At 44.6% G+C, this 18915-nt stretch overlaps 1 protein-coding gene across 3 annotated transcripts in view; it reads left to right on the forward strand.

Annotated features, from left to right (window-relative positions):
* Nucleotides 1-739: 739 nt before the first annotated feature.
* Rapgef2 (Rap guanine nucleotide exchange factor 2) overlaps nt 740-18915 on the forward strand; it is a 214656-nt gene continuing 196480 nt past the window's right edge. Inside the window, exon 1 of one of the 3 annotated variants that reach the window (XM_013117786.3) lies at nt 740-979. In XM_013117786.3, the coding sequence (XP_012973240.1) occupies nt 911-979 (69 nt within the window). In that variant the 5' untranslated portion in view covers nt 740-910. The remainder of the gene's footprint in view (nt 980-18915) is intronic. The other 2 variants (XM_013117785.3, XM_013117784.3) reach the window with 2 other exon arrangements.

The following is an 18915-nucleotide window of genomic DNA, read 5'->3' on the forward strand; positions in this document are numbered from 1 at the left end:
GAGGGCGCGGCCCCGCCAGGCCAGCGAGGAGGCGGGCCGGCGCCACGGGGCGCTCCGCCCCCGATGATGCGGCGGCCTCCGACTGGCCTCCGGCCCGTCACTCACTGCTCACCATGGTTGCAGCACAAAGCAACAAGCCCCGGAGGCCGCTTCCTCCCTGAAGAGCGGCTCGGGCGGCCGCTGAGGCGCTGGAGAAGGAAGAGGCGGGGAAGAAGAGGCGGTCGCGGCTCGCCAGACGCTCGGCGGGGCTGCGCGCTCCGCTCTCGGCCTCGCGCCCGCCGGGGACCCGCGCCCGGCCCGCCGTGCCCGCCCGCCCTCCGGCTGCACGGACGCCGCACAAAGTTGCCAAGAGCGCGGGGGCCGCGCGCGGGGAGCAGCCGCGCTCGGGCGCCGATGGGGGCGGCCGGCCGGAGCTGCGCGGCCCGCGGGGATGCAGCAGCAGTCGGGAGGCGCGGCCGACAGTAGACGGAGGCGCGGCGCGGCCACGGTGGCCGAGAGCAGCGGGCTCGGGGCCGCCCAGACCTGAGCCGGGCTCTCCAGGCTCAGCGCGCGGCCCTCTCGAGCGGCGCGCCAGACCCGGGACGCGTCAGAGCGAGCGCGGCCGGAGCGCGTCGAGCTAGGACCCCGCCGGGGAGGCCCCGCCCGCCGTCGCTTGCACCTCCCTAAAAATAACTCGGCCCGCCGGGGCCAGCGCGGACGGACGGCGACGGTCCCCCAGCGCAGCTGGCCAGTCGCCGAGTCCGGCTCCACGGCCAGCGGGCGGCCAGGAGGAGAGCAGCTCGGGGCTGCACGGACCCTCGTGCTGTCTGCGCCCCGGCCCCGCGCCTGGGCTGCTTCACCTCGGGCAGTGGCGCTGGGCCGGGAGGCCGGCGAGTGTGTGGAGCGGTCCCGGTGCGCCCCGCAGGGGGAGATGGCGTCCTACGTGGATAATAGCTTCCGCCAAGCGGTGATGAAGAACCCCGCCGAGAGGACCCCCCAGGTGAGACGCGCCGCTAGCAGCCGGGGGTTGGTGTCTGCCTGCCGGCTGCGCCCTTCCCCATGCCCTGGCACTCCTTTGCCGAGGAGGCAGCCCATGCCTCCATCCAGGACTTCCCTGCCCCAACTTCCAAGGGCATTCTTTTTCAGACCGATCTGCGATCGTTGCCCTCTCCTTTGCCGTCCTTTACGCTGCGCTCCCCGTGGCTGACCTTGCTCGTGGGTCTGCGGGGGCGAGATGCTGTCTGTAGGGCTTGTCTCTCTCCGGCCCCCCAACTACCCCCGGGGGGCTCTGAGTCTTGGGATCAGGTCTCACCTTCTCGGCCAGGTAGTGTTGTCACCCTGACTGCAGGCTCAGTTATTCCCTTGCGTGTACCCCGTCTCTAGAGTTTAGGGGTGTTTCATGAGCTGTGAGAAGGAGCTGTTGTGCAAAAGACTGATCGAGGTGGGCCTTGTAAAGGGAAACACCGAGGCGCCTGCCTTTATTTACCTCCCTACTTTCTTGAAATAGGGCTGTTGCCTTCTACTGAAGGGAAAAAGTTGACAGGCTAGCGCTTTTAATTCCAGTTGTAGGCTTAACTGCAGAACAGGCATATTGAATTCCCTCTTCCTCTCGGGGCAGATTCTTTGGGTTTGCACAGCCTTGTCAAAATGAGATAAGTGGTTAACCTTTATACATTTGTTTATCCTCACCTTTCTTTTTAAAGGGAGGGGTTGCAGGTGGGTTGGATTTGATTTTCTTAGTTTGCATTAGCGAGGGAGGAGTGCTTTAAAATGTGGTTTGATTTCTTTTGCTTACTGGATAATGATGTGTATTTCTAAATATTGGGGTGGTGACTACAGGGGATCCTGCATGCCAATCCTGTAGGCAAATAAGGTCTACATCTCCTTGGGACTAGCAGTAAATACAGGAAGGATGCAATAGTTGAAAGGGTTGCTTTGCTTCTGAGGTGTTGGATGCCATCTGTCCAAATCCAAATGCTGTCTGTCTCTGGTGATGATTATTTAATGGGTGAGGGAGGAGAATAAAATAGACTCTTCCATGGGCTATCTTTGGACAAGCCCCAAGAATGGTACCTGGTACTATTTTTGATGGTTTTCCATTTTCCTTTTGCTTGATGGCGGTGTCGTATGTGGGGCATGTGTATAGATTACATATTTGCCAAACCCGTGGAAGATGGACTGTGATTTTACAAGAACATTCATTTAAGTGTCTCCAGAAGTACCTATTCTAAAGGACAGTTTTTATCGGGAACTGGGCATGCCCTCCTTTGATCTTGTCCCTTCTCTGGTGGCGGTGCAGCTGCCTGTCATGTGCCTTCATCGTCAGAATTTGTCAAAACTGTCAGTTGTACCTATGCTCTGCTGGAGGAAAGGCACTACCAGTTTATTGTGTAGGCAAAGCGACTTTTATGAGATCTCTCAGTTCCTTTCAAGAAGAGAGTTTGAAGTGCCAAGGGAAATTACACATGCAGAGGCCATTAGAGCCTAGCAAGGCTGGTCAGAAAGTGATGTCACAGGCCTGCAGTAGAAGTTCAAGAGGGGGAAATGGTGTGCTGGGCTGATTTAGTTAGAAGAAGAACAATGAAACCTCTTACCAGGTGTGTGTGTGTGTGTGTGTGTGTGTGTGTGTGTGTGTGTGTGTGTGTGTGTGTGTGTGCAAAGGGGGCGGGGAATCACCAAACTAGTCTGGAAGAGACAAACGGTCTACTTTGACAGCCTGTGGTTTGGCCAAGTAAATGGACTGTTAGGGTTCCCTGATCCTGTGCCAGCAGTGTGGAATATAGAAACCAACCAACCAGAGGACTAGAGGATTCTTGGCCCAGTGAGAAAGTGGGCGGTTGCTACTAACCCTATAAGCTGAAAGCTCCATTTGAAAATCTGGAAGCTCTACATGTCTTTCCCCCACCTGACCTCAGGAGAAGCGGACAGAGAAACCTGCCAAACAGCGGAGAACACTCTCAAGTGTCAGCCTGTTAACTTTTTTACTAGTGCTCACTTTTTTACTAGTGCAAACCCTTACCTTGTTGATCGTTTTAAAGAGAGATGGGTTAGAAATAGGAGTGTGTTCCCATCCATACCGAAGTTGTCAGAAATAATTCATCTGGAAGTTGGAGATCTCCTTGAGAGAAAAGATGCTCTGTTGGTCCACCTGTGGAAGGCTTTCCATATGCAATATAGCCTCATAGATGCTTGGTTTTGTCATATAATTAAAACATCAGTGTTGCATAGCTTGATACATTGGAAGAACAGGACTTGGGGAAGCTCAGCTGTGGAGTATCATGTATCTGAGGACTGACTTGATAGAGGGAAGTGTGACAGGCAAAACCGGAAGGTGCTTGAAAAGAATGAAAGGAAACTTTTATTGACTGACTTACTCTCCTCCCTCCCTTCCCTAGCCAACCTTAGCCCTTTACCAGACTCTGAAACACGTTCTGTATTTAGGTCAGGAAGCTGCTTCGAAGTCGTTTTGGTAACTGCACCAGTGCAGTTAAGCAATTGGTGAAGAGTGCATCTGGGACTGGAGAGCCTTAGGAATTTTGGCACTTAAGAACTATTCATATGTTTTGGGGAGTGGCAAGCCAAACTCTTGGCATGCCACTGGGAAGGAGGAATGGTAAGGAGAAATGCGAGAAAAAATTATCACCTGAGATTTTAGCCAAGAGGCTTCCAGTATTTCACCTGATATTCTTAGAAGAGGAAAGGTCTCTAATCCAGTGTTTACTCTGTATTGTGTGTCTGGAAACTTGTCCTCCTTCTACTCAATGGGGCACTGTTTTCTAAAATAACGTACTCCCTGGAAAAGAATGGGCCGTAAACATTCTATTGATATTTTTCAATGCATCTCTGTTGAAAAACAGGATTGCTAAGTAATTGCTTTATTCAGCGATTGGAGTTTGTGTGTTTAATCACTTAAATGAGAATTGTGGTCACCAAGACAATTTAGTGAAGTTTAAAAGATGTAAATAAATTACAAACAGCATTATACCCCAAGACTTCATACAATAATTTTTTTTTTTTGTTTAACTATTTTATTAACATGTTGAGTTCAGGCCCTTTGAAATTGCTTCTGAGTTTGTTTAAATATTTACTTTCAAAATGGTATGAGTAAAATAATTCTAATCCCATCTCCTCCTAGTTAGTAGTATTTAGTTTTCAGTATTAAACTTTCTTGGGGGGGGTAGGGCTAACCTTTTTGGCTTAGTTGCTAATGTTCGGGAATGTATAGGGCAGAGTTCCTAAAAGTACAGGACGGTTTTGTTTGTTTGTTTTGTAGTGTCGCTCAGTGAAATTTACTGTGTCTTAATGATAACTGAAACAAAATAAAGTAAACTGGAAATGAAATGTATCGATTAGGCTCATCCTAACGACACAGCACTGCTGAGTGTCCACTTCAGGTGGCTGTGGCCTGGGAACTTCTGGGTTGGAAGAAGAGCATAACACCTACTACTGGGCCAGCAAAGGTCAAAATTCAGAACAGGGCTTCTGCTGAATGCAAATGCAAATACAAATAATCATTTTGTAGTTGTAAGTAAGAAACAAAACAGCAAAAACATGCTATTGAACCCCAAAAGTAAGGGGCCATCTGCTCAGACTTACCGTGGTTATGCCAACTATAATAGTATTTCTTGATGTGACTTCTAGACATAGGCGTGTGTTATGTGGAAACCCACCAACTGCGGTGATACAGTGTACTATTGATTGTAGCTCGTGTTTGAGGACGGTTGTTACACTCTTCCTTTATCATCCTTGTGTTGAAACAAACCCCTGAGGTGCTTTATAAAAAGAACTGGTTTGTTTTGCCTCAGCTGTAGAAGAAGTGCATGATGAGGTAGGCCTGCTGCTTTTTAGGGCTCTGGTGGGCTTCCAGATGTGATACAGGAGTACATGCCCATCTGTTGGTCAGGAAGCAATGAGAGAGGAAGGGGCTGGGGTTCTAGGAGCTCTTTTTGGGGATCAGTAACCGTGGAGACCTCCCATTGGACCCCACCTCCTGCATCTTCTACTGCCTCCCAATAGTGCTTTTCTGGGGCAAGCCTTCAACAGGGACCATTCAGCATCCAACCTGTAGCTATATCACGCCTCAGTGCCAGGTTGTGCTTAGCTAATATTGGCACATTAGGAGGGACAGGAGAGATCTGTAGCCCACGTGTATCACACTTTGTTGGTTGCTTTGTCATAGCTAGAGAGCCATGGCTAGTGAAAATATGCTACTGTATACATCCGTCTCCTTTTGTAGGTGAAAACAGGAGGACTGCCATGCTAATTGTGATGACTTTTATAGTTTTGAGGGGAAAAGAAACCCTTTTAATGAGCTTGCACAGTAATTAACCATGTACTGAACTGTATGAAGTATGTGCACTTGCTGCGGTCAGGTATCTCTGTTTTCTCCACCAATCTCTGACAAGTTACATTTAGTGTCTTGTTGGTGGGTTGGGGTTTGTGGAGGGGCAAGTTGGAATGTCCAGTGTTTTAACATTGAGGCATTATGTCATCTACAACTGTGTTCGGCTGTATTCATATGTATGCTTGGATGTGTATGGTCTGTTGGTTGCAGGTGGTTTTGTCTATTAAGTCATGGGTTTTGGCTGGGTGGTGGTGGCGTACACTTTTAATCCCAGCCCTCGGGAGGCAGAGGCAGGCGGATCTCTGAGTTTGAGACCAGAGCTAGTTCCAGGATAGCCTCCAAAGCCACAGAGAAACCCTGTCTCAGAAACCCGCTGCCCCCCCAAAAAAGTCATGGGTTTTGTTTTTTGTTTTTGAGGCAGGGTGCCACTGTGTAGCCCAGGCTGGCCTCTAACTCTTGATGCTTCTGCTTCCAGTTATGAGTGATGACATTACAGGGTCATAAGGATGTACCGCTGTGTCCAGCTTCGTATTTTATATTAAACTTCTTATTTTGGACAGTTATCTTAATGCAGAAGCGCTGTGTGCCTGTTTGTAAGTGTCATCTGGGAAAGCTATAGTGCAGTGTCACCACCAGGATCGTGGCATGATTCAGTGACAGTGTAGAGCAATAACAGAGGAAACACAGGATCTCCACTTGCCATTTGCTTGATTTTTTTTTTTTTTCTTTTTGAGACAGTGTGTTGTGTACTCCTGGCTGATCTCAAGATCACTGCATACCTGAGGGTGAGCTTGAAGTGCTACTATTAGAGGCATGCTCTGCCGCCTGGGATTTCTTCGTGTTTATAATAACTGCTTCCGTCCCTGCTTCTGGCAACTAGTAATCTACTTTTTTTTCCTATAATTTTGTTGTTTGAAAACATTACATAGATGAAATCATTCTGTGTGGGACTTTCTGGGACTGACCTCAAATTTCTACCATTGTCACTAAATGATTTGGCCCTAAGTTCCTAAAGTATCAGTGATATCTGGGCTTGGCCAGATGGATTTAAAAGGAGACAGTGAAGAGGGAATTATATAATGCTCATGAAACAGACCTAAGGTCATGTGTTGATGAACAGTAGCTGTCATCATGTGAGCATGTGGGGATGGCTGTAGATTGCCATAATTTTTTTTTTGGTAGCAATACAAATAGTAAAACTAGCCTTAGTCATTATGGTCTTTCATTCAACAAATCACTTGATGTTTATCAACTGGACTTTAAAAAAAAATCAGAAGGAAGTCCTATGGACATACTATAGGCCTTCTTTTTCCATTCCCAGACTTGAGAGAATGATAAGAAGTACCGATTGTGCCAAAACTTTTCCTACATTTTCCCCAGTACCTTCACACCCAGACTAAAACTTACTATATGAATTAGACCCAGAATGATAACCAGTAATAAAATAGAGCGGTTATAGCAATATGCTCTAATAGAATTGCCAGCATGTCTACTCCTGTGCTTTGGGACTGCTATTAAGTAAAATAAGGTTTCTTGGAGTCAGATACACTGCCTTTTCGCCAATGGTCTGCCTAAAATAAGAGTTTCTTGAATACACACACTGCATTCTGTAGTTGATCCCGTAATTCAGTTGGCTGCAGACTTCCCAACAGATATACCCAACAAATGGTGGCTCTGTGTGAGTCCTCCTGGTAGTCAGCATTGAGACGCGTCCAGAGAGTTGGCTCACCAGTTAAGAACCCACACTGCAGGGCGGTAGTGGTGCATGCCTTTAACCCCAGCACTCAGGAGGCAGAGGTGGGAGAATCTCTGTGAGTTCAAGACCGGCCTGGTCTACAAGAGCTAGTTCCAGGACAGCCTCCAAAGCCACAGAGAAACCCTGTCTTGAAAAACAAAACAAAACAAAAAGCCAGAATTGAGACACTCCAGTAATGAGTTATGTATGCACCATTTGTTTCCTGATAAGATGCTTGGAGAATCCGAGTGGTATTCGACAAAGAATTGGACACTCGCGACCTGGAAAGGCTGAGTGAGGCTGCAGCATTCCGGAAAAGTTTGATGCCAGCCTCTTAGCAAGCAACAGCCAGCGGGGAATCCCGAGTAAAGATTCCCACTCAGAAAACCCCCAGAACTAAAGAAGAAGAATCAATGACAGCAGCCTGGAGAGATGGCTCAACCGTTAAGAGCTCCTTACTCTTGCAGAGCCAGGGTTCAATTCCGAGCACCTACATAGCTCATAGCCATCTGTAACTCCAGTTTCGACCACCGTGGACACCAGACTTGGTTGCATATAGTGGACTTACAAGCAGGCAAACAGTCATACATAAAATAAAATAGAAATCTTAAAAAAAGAAAAAAAAACAACTCAATTTAAGAAAACAACAGACAGATCCAAATTTGATGTGAAGCAATTAGGCATCACTTTTAGGAAGTATTGACTGTATGGAAATTGAAGAAATGCACACATTGTCACAGATCAGAAGGAATGAAATGTCAGGTATAACCAAATGCAGTGTGGGATTGTGGATTTGGGGCCACAATCACACAAAAATTAATGCTGTCAGGTGAAATCTGAATATATAAATTTTCTTGTTTGTTTTAGATACTACCCTAGGGAGCTGTTCTCAACCTTCCTAATGCTGTAACCCTTTAGTATAGTTCCTCATTATTATTTCACTGCTACTTCATACGTTTAATTTTGCTACTGTTATGAATTGTAATGTAAATATTTGATGACAGAATATCTGACATCCTACCTCCAGAGGGGCCATGATCCACAGTTTGAGAATCACTGCCCTCAGGGGACCTCAGTGTAGTAGACATGGGACTTCCATCCGTCCATCCATCCATCTGTCCGTCCGTCCGTCCGTCCGTCCCGCTTGCACTTTTTTTTTTTTTTTTTGGTTTTACGAGACAGGATTTCTCTGTTTTGGAGGCTGTCGGTCCAGCCTGGCCTCGAACTCACAGAGATCTGCCTGCCTCTGTCTCCTGAGTGCTGGGATTAAAGGCGTGCGCCACCAACGCCCGGCAAGGCTTTTTTTTTTTTTTTTTTATAAACATGAAACTTTTCAAAAGTGAAAGTTAAAGAAAGGATGTATAATGTTTGGAACCCCTTTGTGACCCTGGAGAGGAACTACCAAGTTTTAAATGATCTTTATCCTGATTAGTGATTTAATCTTAAGGAGGAGCCCAGCAGCTTTTATCTGAACCTTCATTATTACTTTTTAAAATGTCTATCGTGCTGTGACTCGAGTCTTCTGACTTGGTACCTTGTGTGTACAGTGGGAACGCTCTGCCACTGAGCTGTATCCCCACCTCTGTGTGATGTGTTGTTGTTAGTTTTGCGTTACTTAGCTGTTCAGGCTGGCCTTGAACTCACTGTGTAGCCCAGGCAGACATTCAGTTTGTGGTCTTCCGGCCTCAGACTCTAGAGTAGCTAGGACTCATGGGCCAGTGCCACCACCAGGCGTGGCTAGTTAAGTTTACTGTTGCTATCTTTCAGATTTGCTTTATTACTATTATTTTAAATATGTGTTTGTCTACGTGTATGCATATGCACCACGTGCATGCCTGATGCTCGTGGAGGCCTGAAAAAAGTTTGATCACTTGGAATTGGAGTTTCAGGTGGTTTTTAGTCATCTGAGTGCAGGGTGTGAACCACCATGCTGGGCTTAAGCATACATGTTGTTAATGTTTTGTTGTTTTTATTTGTTCGTTTGTTTTTCAAGACAGGGTTTCTCTGTGTAACAGTCCTGGCTGTCCTGGAACTCACTTTGTAGGCCAGGCTGGCCTCGAACTCACTGAGATCCGCCTGCTTCTATGTTCCAAGGTGTGCACCACCATTGCCCACCTTTAAATAATTTTTTTTTGCTTGATAGTTTTAATAATTACATTTGAGAGAACAAGCCGGGCGTTGGTGGCGCACGCCTTTAATCCCAGCACTCGGGAGGCCAGCCTGGTTTACAGAGTGACCAAAACAATACCGAGAAACCCTGTCTCGAAAAACCAAAAAAAAAAAAAACATTTGAGAGAACAAATGGAAAAGAACATTTCAGGCCTGGTTTTGAAGTGACTAAAATCTTATAAAAAATGAAAACTGTATTATAAAAGTTGAGTTATGAATTGAATCTATTTAACATGTGATTATTTTTATATAATTAATTATTTGAATTCAGCCAAGTAACACATTTTTGAGGCCTTTTCCCCACCCCCCAAGCTACATTACATAGGCTTGCAAACTTTATTTTCAGATACAGTCTCACTATGTAGCTCAGACTGGCCTTGAACTTGTAGTCCCCAGGGCAGCCTCCACAATGCTGGAATTACTGGCCTATATTATTAAAGTAGTAGTTAGTAGTTACCCCTGTTAGTAGTATTGGGAATTGAACACAGGGCTTCTCCACCTTTATTTAATTCATTTTCTTCTTTGTAGTCCATGTTGACCTTGAACTTTCTACATAGCTGAGGCGGGCCTCAAACCGATCATCTTGCCTTCTCGTCCCAAGCTCTGGGATTCCAGGCATGCACCCACATGACCAGCTGCCTTTTCTTTTAAACACATTCACATTTATTAGGAAATGCACACAAAAAGTATTCAAGTGATAGTCTTAATTACATGTTTACTGTATTGAGAAACCACTTGATCATATTTGTATATTTCCAAGCAAGTAGAAAGAATATTAAAACCTGATGAGTTGAAAAATGGAAATTGAAGTGCAGTATCATAAAATACCAAGCATTGGGGAAAGGGAGATTGGCAGCATTTTTGTTTTCATTTACTGGTATCTGATTCCCCACAGTACTTTGTGTGGAGCTGAAAGAAATTGATGGTCTAGCTTTGGAGACAAACATCTTAATGCATGCTTATCCCTTGGACTTGGGATACCACAGACTTCATTTAGATGTAGCCAGAGTACTCTGAGAACAAAAAATTCCTTATTCCTAAATGTGAACCTCCAACCCTAATCTTCCTTGGAGACTTCAGTTGGGATGGATGGGAATTCCTGTCTTGGTTCCATTTTCTCTGGTGTGGTTTAAATCTATAGCACAGTTAAGAAAACTGGCAGGCATCATAGTCAAGCCATTTCACTCTAAAAGTCCGTGCTCTTAATTGTGAGCTGGTATGGCATATCTTTAATTTGGTTCATGGGATTGTTGTAGTGTATTTCTTACTGTAAGGGGGCAGTTTGATATTGGACTTGTCAACACCCTGCTATGTGACTCAAGCCAGTGACTTAGCCTTGGTGGGTGGGGCCCGGCTTTAGAACTGCAGGGACTAAAGGTCCTCCTAGGGCAGTGTGGTCCTGATGCTGGCTTACCACATGCGTGCTTTGCCAACTAAGCGTGTCAGAATAAGTAATAAGCTTGATATCCTTTATTTTCATTTATCGAACATTTTGTTTTCCTCTTTCGTAAACGCAGAAGATGACGTCAGAATAAATTGTTAGCTTTGTCTCACCTTGCTAGTTGTGCTTTTCTTCAAAGATTTGTAGAAGATTAATCCCATTAGTTTTACATTGTGCATACATGTATGTGCATGGTATGTTGCAGGTGATTAAGAAAAGGGTGTTGTCTCCCCTCAAGCTGGAGTTACAGGCATTGCGACATGGGCGCTGGGTGCTGAGGTAGGTTTCTTTTTGAGATCAGCAAACTTTCTTTGTTAAAGACTGAGGAAAGATTCACAGTGAGCAGAAACAATGATATTACAAACTCTGTATTGTTGTGAAGATATGTTAGTGTGTGGCAACAGTCTCTGGAGTGTGTAGAACATGTGTGTCCTTATTTCTGTTTTTTCGGTATTTGGCACTTACTACTCTGGTCATTTTTTTTTTTCATAGATAACCTTTTGTTACTGTTTTTTCTCATGGTTTATTCTCCTGAGTGATTTATAGTATAAGTTGATTAGGTAGACTTGAGTGCGTAGCATCGATTACGTTAGGATTGTATTAGTCTACCAGTTACTCAACACTGAACACACAGTGGCTGGTGACTTAATGAGAACTCTAAAGCCCAGCAGTGCCAGGTTGTGCTAAAAAGGATCACATGACCACTTAGTCCTCAAAGTCACAGGTTCAAGGTCATACTGACAGTGGGGAAAGAGACGGGATGAGAATCTCTTTGGCAAAGGTTTTGTTTTGTTATCAGCCATATTCTCATAAACGCTCCCGCCCCCATCCATGGTCTCCCTACTCGGCAAACGCTTTACCACCCAGCCCTGTCTTCATTTTTTGAGGTCTCCTTGGTGGCCCGAGCTTTGCCACTCTTGGCTTGCAGAGGATGCTGGATGTTTGAGTGTCTTAAAGCCTCTCTGATACAGAAGGGCAGGGGAGAAAGAGATGAAGATTAATGGATACCGGGAGCAGATAGTATTTGTCCAATTTACTTTGCATAAGAAATAGATGATTGTAGGACGTTTATGCGGTGACTCTCTGGAGACTGCTTTGAAAGTCTTATTGGATTAAAGAGCTGCATTAATGCAGCTCAGTAACAGAACCATGTGGACGTGTTCAACCACTCGATTCTCTTAGGTATATGTTTATTTTTAGAGTTTCAGTCTCTTATTTAAAGATAGGGATACATACACTAGTGGGTTTACATACACTGTAAGTATTTACTTATAAAACATGGTACATACTATAATTTCTGTGATATTGGGTTCTAAACGTGACATATTGTTTTAAAACTATAAAATACAGATTTACGGCTGGAGAGATGGCCCAGTCAGAACAGTGTATACACGTGAGGGTCTGAGTTATGATCCACAGCACCCACATAAAACAAAACAAAACAAACAACAAAGCACCAGGCCTGGTGACACGCATTTGTAGCCCCCCGTGCTGGGGAGGCAGAGACTCATTGACCAGCCATCCTAGTTGAGTTGATGACTCAAAAAATACGTTGGAGAATGGTCCAAGGATATACCTGCAGTCAGGCTTTGTCCTCCATACACATGAGCACATGCTCATGTGAACATGTACATGCTCTGCATGTGACCGCACAGAAAGAAGAGAAAGTACCGGCTTATGGTATTTCTAAAGCAGTTTTCTTTGTTTCAGATGTATTGTGTTTAAAAATTGTAAATCCCCTTCCTCCTCTCTCCACTCTGACTCTTCTGTGTCTTTATCTTTGTCTTTTGCTATGGTGGAACCCCCGAGGTTTCTTTTTTTTCACACTTGGTAGGCAGGCAAATGTTCTTCTGAGCTCTCTTGTCAGCCCTCTTTTTACCTTTTGTTTTGAGACAGTTTCACTGTGTTGCCCATGCTGGCTCACTCTCTAGCCCAGGCATCCCTTGAACTTGCTATCTGCCTGCTCCAGGTTCTGAAGTAGCTGGGATTTACTGGCCTGTGCTACCCAGCCTGGACCACCTCCCCTATTTAGTGGGATTAATTTGCTATCAGAAGCTAATGCCTAAGAAAGGCTGCTGGTAAAAGTAGAGACGTCTTAGTCTTCACAGAGTATTTATTTGTCTAAACAAGGACCATGTTTCTGGCATGTCCTAGGCCCCACCAAAACACAATCTTTTTTGTTTTGTTTTGTTTTTTCGAGACAGGGTTTCTCTGTATTGTTTTGGAGGCTGCCCTGGAACTCTCTTTGTAGACCAGGCTTGCCTCGAACTCACAGAGATCCCCCTGCCTCTGCCTCCGGAGTGCTGGGATTAAAGGCGTGCACCACTGACGCCCGGCATTACCTAACATTTCTTGCCTTTAGCAGATTAACTTGAAGCTCACCCAACTCGAAGCTCACCAATTAGCCTTGCTAGACTAGTGCTTATTGGGCCGGGATTAGTGTTCGTCCTTAAGGCTCAGTGCTCAGTACCTCTTAGGCACAATTGGAGCTAATACATGCTTAAGGACTTGGTCTTGTTTTCCTTGAGACTTGATGGATGCAAGGAAGACATTATAAGCTTATTTATTAATAGCAACTTAGATAAAAGCCAAAAAGGAACAGTGATTCTTGGTTCAATTTCTATGGAAGTACTCTTCCATAGAAACAAATAGCAGGGGCGGGGGAGATGGGTCAGAAGTACAGTGGAAAACATAGATAAACATTACCTTGAGTACACTGATTAAGACCCCCATTTTATACATTTTTAAAATAATACAAACCAGTAAACAACCTGAGACTTCTTTGGAACATATCTGCATGTTTCTGATATGTTCATTTATAACAATCAATCTACAATTTAAAGCATCCTCAGTAGAAAATGAACCAAAGCAAGAATGAGAGTCTGGGCCCAGGTCCCATCACCCATGTAAGAGGATGGGCGTGTCTGTGATCCATAGCTGGGTAGGCAGAAGCAGGGCCATTGTTGTGGCTCATTGGGCAGCTAGTCTAGCCCAGGTGACAAGCTCCAGGGTCAGCGAGAGACTCTCAGGAAATGAGGTTAAAAGAGCAAAACAGTGAAATGAATATGAAGTATTATTCTAAGTTGTTTCTCACTAAAATTCGTAAAAAATAAAAATTTCCTAGAGTGCATTTTATTAGTACTCACAATTTCTTACAAATTAGTATATATTATATAATATAGTATATTTACATATGTAAAAAACCAGTAAGTAACATGACTTTTTAGAGCATGGCAGTATTATGTTTCTGATTACCCTCACTCATATTTACATGTAAATCAAGTCTACAATTTAAAAGGTCCTGAATAGTATTGCAAGACTTTATTCATTGGCTAAGAAACAACCAGAAAGTTGAATCTAGAAACAAAAACTGCATTTTCTAGTTTTGTTATGTCATTAGTTTAAACTATTCTTTGTAGCAATCAAAATGTAAATTTGTTTTCCAATTCTGAAAAATAGAAGTGTCCCTGGAGCCCAGAATGCTAGTGGAACTTCCCCATTCAGGACAGTTTCAGAGTATCTGCAGGGGCGTGACTGTACTCACAGGGAGACACCTACTTAACAAGTAAAAGACTTTTGGCCCACAGTCATTTGTTTGTGTGTCCACATGGCCGTGTGTGTGTGTGTGTGTGTGTGTGTGTGTGTGTGTGTGTGTGTGTGTGTGTGTGTGTGTTTCTGCAGGTGCAGGTGGAGGCCAAAGGTTGGAGTCAGTTGTCTTCCTCTGGCCCCTCCGGCCCCTCCACACTTTGCCCTTATGAGAAAAAAGGAATTCACCATTAAAAACGGATCTTAAATCCCAAATCTAGTTTGGACTCTCAAAGAAAGGAAATAAAAATACCAAAGGTAGATTAAGTGAATCTCCCGTGTCTTTGGGACAAAACCATCAAGTGTTGGGGAATTGATTAATGCCTTTGATGGAGGCGAGCAAACTCTGGCAAACTGTGAAGCCCCTGCTTGTGTGCTGTGTTCTTAGGGCACTGAAGCTCTTTTTCAGTGTCTGTGGCTGCTCTCACCCTGCAGAGACTGAGCTGAGCCTTGACAAGCCAGGCTTGCCTCTTAGAGGCTGAGGATAAAATGCCCCGGGAATTGTGGCCTGGGGGATAACTAACTCCCAGCATGGTTTCCACTCCTGCCCCCAAAGTGGAAAATTCCTTTCCGTAATTGATGGGGTGAGGAGTGGGCATGCCATAGTTAAGGGTAGCTGACTCTGTTGACCTGATGGTCAGGAACAAACACTTTCTTTGTCTTCGTTTCTGATTATAGTCTCCATATTGTAAATTTGTTATGGTGCATTTTGTTTATTTCCATCCCTTATTACCTTATTATCTTATTTAGCCTGATAGAAGAAAACAAAAACAAAAGCAAATTTGCTACTTTAGAAATAATCCGTTTACTTGTTGTCTGATTAAAGTGACATATTCAGTAGTAGGAAATAAAATTCTGTGCATTCATTGACTTTATTTTCTTCTTTAATGCCTTCAAAAAGAAATAAGTCATTTTAGTTCTTCATGTTGCCAATAGTAACAGTGAAGCTTATGAAACATTTGAGTGTGTAGAAGTTACCTGTTTAAAGGGAGGAAATTCTTAGCAAGATCAGTGTTGCCTTGCTGAAAACGTTGTTTCCCTCATACTTTGGGTGTTTTCATAAAAAGCACCTCGCTAACTGCCCTGGTGTTTACAAAGTTTTCTGGTTCTATGTCTTCTGGCTAGCACAGGGCAGAAAAGCCTCATGTTTGATGGAGAACTTTTGGTGTACTGGTGCACACTGGGCAGCCCCATAGACTTGTTAGTCTAGGCGGTTGGATTAAGGGTACCCATGGAAAACGGTTCAGCCAGGGATGACTCTGAAAGCTAAGGACAGCAGGCTTTTGAATCCTTCTGACAAGCCCTGTCTGGACTGCTTGAATAGGTTGAACCGGAAGCCAGTCAGAGATGAAACTGATCGACACTAGTTTAAATCAAAACACAGAAGAGGGACCAGCAGTGGCTGACGTTATGCCTCGAAATTAATGACTGTGTCTTTTTCTTTTATTCTGTGATGTCGAATGAGCAGTTACGCTGTGAGGAAAGGGTAGTTACTTGGGCATTTTTGTACTCAACTACATGTGAGTTAGTAATGTTTTAAGAGACCGGTTGAGGCAGGGGAGGAGGGGAGCGAGTGAGGAGCATCTCCCGGAGTTTCAAGTGTCATGGTGTGGGTAGTGAGGAGCGTCACCCGGAATTTCAAGTGTCATGGTGTGGGTTAGTAACCGCCATCTTCTGCTTCTGTTTTCTTGTCTTGCCGCATCCATTGGTGTCTCTTGAGTTTCAGAAGAGAGCGTGAGGCCCAGGTATCTAATCCATCTTCTAGAATTATAAGCTTGAAATCTGAGCTGAGGAGCTATTAGAAATGAATAGAGGGACATGACATGACATAATTTTACTGTTATTTAGGAACAACAGAAACAGTTATTTTTTCTTCCCAAATATGGCCAAGGAAGGATCAAAACTTTAATACCTCTAATAAGTATTTCTTGGTCTCTATTGCAAATATGCTGCGAGGAAGAGGGAATTGATTTCCAGACTAGCATTGTTATTGTTTATTATTATTATTATTGTGAGTTTGATTTTTTTCTTTTTTTTTGGCATACAGAGTCTAGGTAGCCCAGACTGGCTGGAAACTCTTCATCCTCCTGCCTCAGTTTCCTGAATGCTGGGAGTGCAGGTTGTGTATAACCACTCAAATCCACCAATATCTTTTTTTTTTTAAGATTTATTTATTTATTATGTATACAGAGTTCTGCCAGCATGTATGTCTGCAGGCCAGGAGAGAGCATCAGATCTCATTATAGATGGTTGTGAGCCACCACATGGTTGCTGGGAATTGAACTCCAGAACTCTGGAAGAGCAGCCAGTGCTCTTAACCCCTGAGCCATCTCTCCAGCCCTCCACTGATATCTTTATGAACAAAACTGCAAAAGCTTCTTAATGCAATCAGGCATCCATCCATCCATCCATCCATCCATCCATCCATCCATCCATCCATCCATCCATCCATCATCTATCTATTTATCTATTTGTATCTATCTGTCCATCTGTCTGTCCATTCATGTCTGTCTGTCTGTCTGTCTATCAATCATCTGTTCGTCCATCCATGACCCATCCATGCATCCATCCACTTATCTATCATCTATTTATCTATTTGTATCTATCTGTCCATCTGTCTGTCCATTCATCCCTATCTATCTGTCTGTCTGTCTATCTATCTATCTATCTATCTATCTATCTATCTATCTATCTATCTATCTATCTATCATCTTTCCGTCCATCCATGCCCCAACCATTCATCCATCCATGCCCCACCCACCCATCTATTCAATCTTTCACATCTATTTATCTGTCTTTCTAGTCAACAGCCAGTGTGTTTATTTCCAGGTCATATACTTTTATTCATAGGAAAGAAACTTTTTTTTTTGTCTAGGTTATTTGCTGTTTTCTGGTCTTTCTTGGACTTATCTAGGGTTTTTAGAAATTTAAAAATAAGTGAATGGTTTGGTACAGTTTCCTGAATTAGGCTTTCCTTATAAAAAAACACATAATAATAGGTTGTTTAAGTCCATCATATAAACCAGGCTCGGGTGTCTGGCATATACCAGGTGCGCTCTCTGCTCAGGATCAATACTGTGCTGTACTCCAGAACCCCCTGATTTTCATGTAGGCTGTGTTCAGGCATTTTATAGCTGCTTAGTTATAATGATTCTAGGCATATGTTAAAACCTTGAAATTGAACTCAGCGGTAAGGATGTCTTTCTTCCTAAGTTGTTTGCATTTCTGTCTTGTATCCAAACAGAACTCCCCTGAGTTTATTCTCTGTTCTTGTTGTAGTGTGCTGAGAGAGCGGGTCTTCATGTGCTGTGGAGTCTATAGCTTTACTTCTTGGCAGCCACAGAGATGTCTTTTAAATAATTAGCATTGCAGTTTGCACAGCCATGCCAATTAATTATACCAGTGGATGTCAAGAAGAGAGATGGTTCTGGTGGGGTTTGGAGACTGGATGTGGAATGACTTAGTTGAGAGAATGGGCATTGTGACGGTTGGGCGATGGCGAGCCCCCCTCACGGCAGAGTTGCAGGGAAACTTCATTCAGTTCAGAGTGTGTTGTCAGAGTGACAGCAGCCACGTGAATGGGAGTACTCAGTAATCTTGAGTTTTATTTGGGGGAGGTCTCCTTTTACGGTGATCAAGAGGAGGGGGCCATGGTTGTGAAGGGGTGTGTGTAGCTTGATGGCTCTCTCTTGTCACTGACAGGCTTAAATTACATAAGCCTTTGCACTACTTCCCATGGTGCATCTGATTTTAATCATACACATTCTTAATTATGCATAGGCGTAAGATGGTAAATAGTGGGTTTCCCTAAACGTTCACTCAGCAGACAAAGTTTATTTTACTCTGCACCAGAAACTAGTCTAGGCTGGAGCAGACCCCCCTACTTTTTATAAATCAGCTGTCCATGAAAGGCGGGTTTCTGATGGTCGTCAGAAGGAGGAGAAGCTTGCTATTGCTTGGAGTAGGTGTACATACGCCTTTGGTAGAGGTAGGGGTCCTAGGTTGCCAGCAGCGTGCTGGGTGCATTGGCAGAAGAGGGGCGTGTGTGCAGGGTCAGCAGGTGTGGGTCTTAGCTGTCCAATGCATAGCCCAGGGTCAGCAGGTGTGGGTCTTAGCTGTCCAATGCATAGCCCAGGGTCAGCAGGTGTGGGTCTTAGCTGTCCAATGCGTAGCCCAGGCCAAGTGCAGTCAGGCTCCTGTGCTGTCCATTCCATGCGCTTGTCTGCTTACTCACGCCTTCACGCCAGCGACTTACCCACTCACCGGACCGTCTCCCATGCCGTTTATGGCATTCTTACGTTTCGGTTTGTATGTCTCTTTAGTTTGCATTTATCTCCTGCTTAGTAATTCATAATTATTAGATGTGCACAATTTAAAAAATTCTTTTTACTTTTCTGTCTCTCACATCTTCCACTAGAAGGACCCTCAGAAGTCTTTCCCTGGTCCCCAAGGTCCCCAGACTGTCCTGTTTCCAACCCACTCCTGGCTCCGGGCCTTTCATCCCTAGCACTCGAGTCAAGCTCCAGGCTGCTGCCCATCTGGGCTTCCCCAGGCTTGTTGCCTCGAGGCCAATTAATTCCCTTAGATTTTGGAGCAGCTACAGTGAAGAAGTTTTTAGAATCCTAGGCCTGGAATTGAATTACTCCTTGGAACCCCAGGTGG

Source organism: Mesocricetus auratus, unplaced genomic scaffold (assembly GCF_017639785.1).
Source record: "Mesocricetus auratus isolate SY011 unplaced genomic scaffold, BCM_Maur_2.0 Super-Scaffold_100009, whole genome shotgun sequence".
Classification (NCBI taxonomy): Eukaryota; Metazoa; Chordata; class Mammalia; order Rodentia; family Cricetidae; genus Mesocricetus; species Mesocricetus auratus.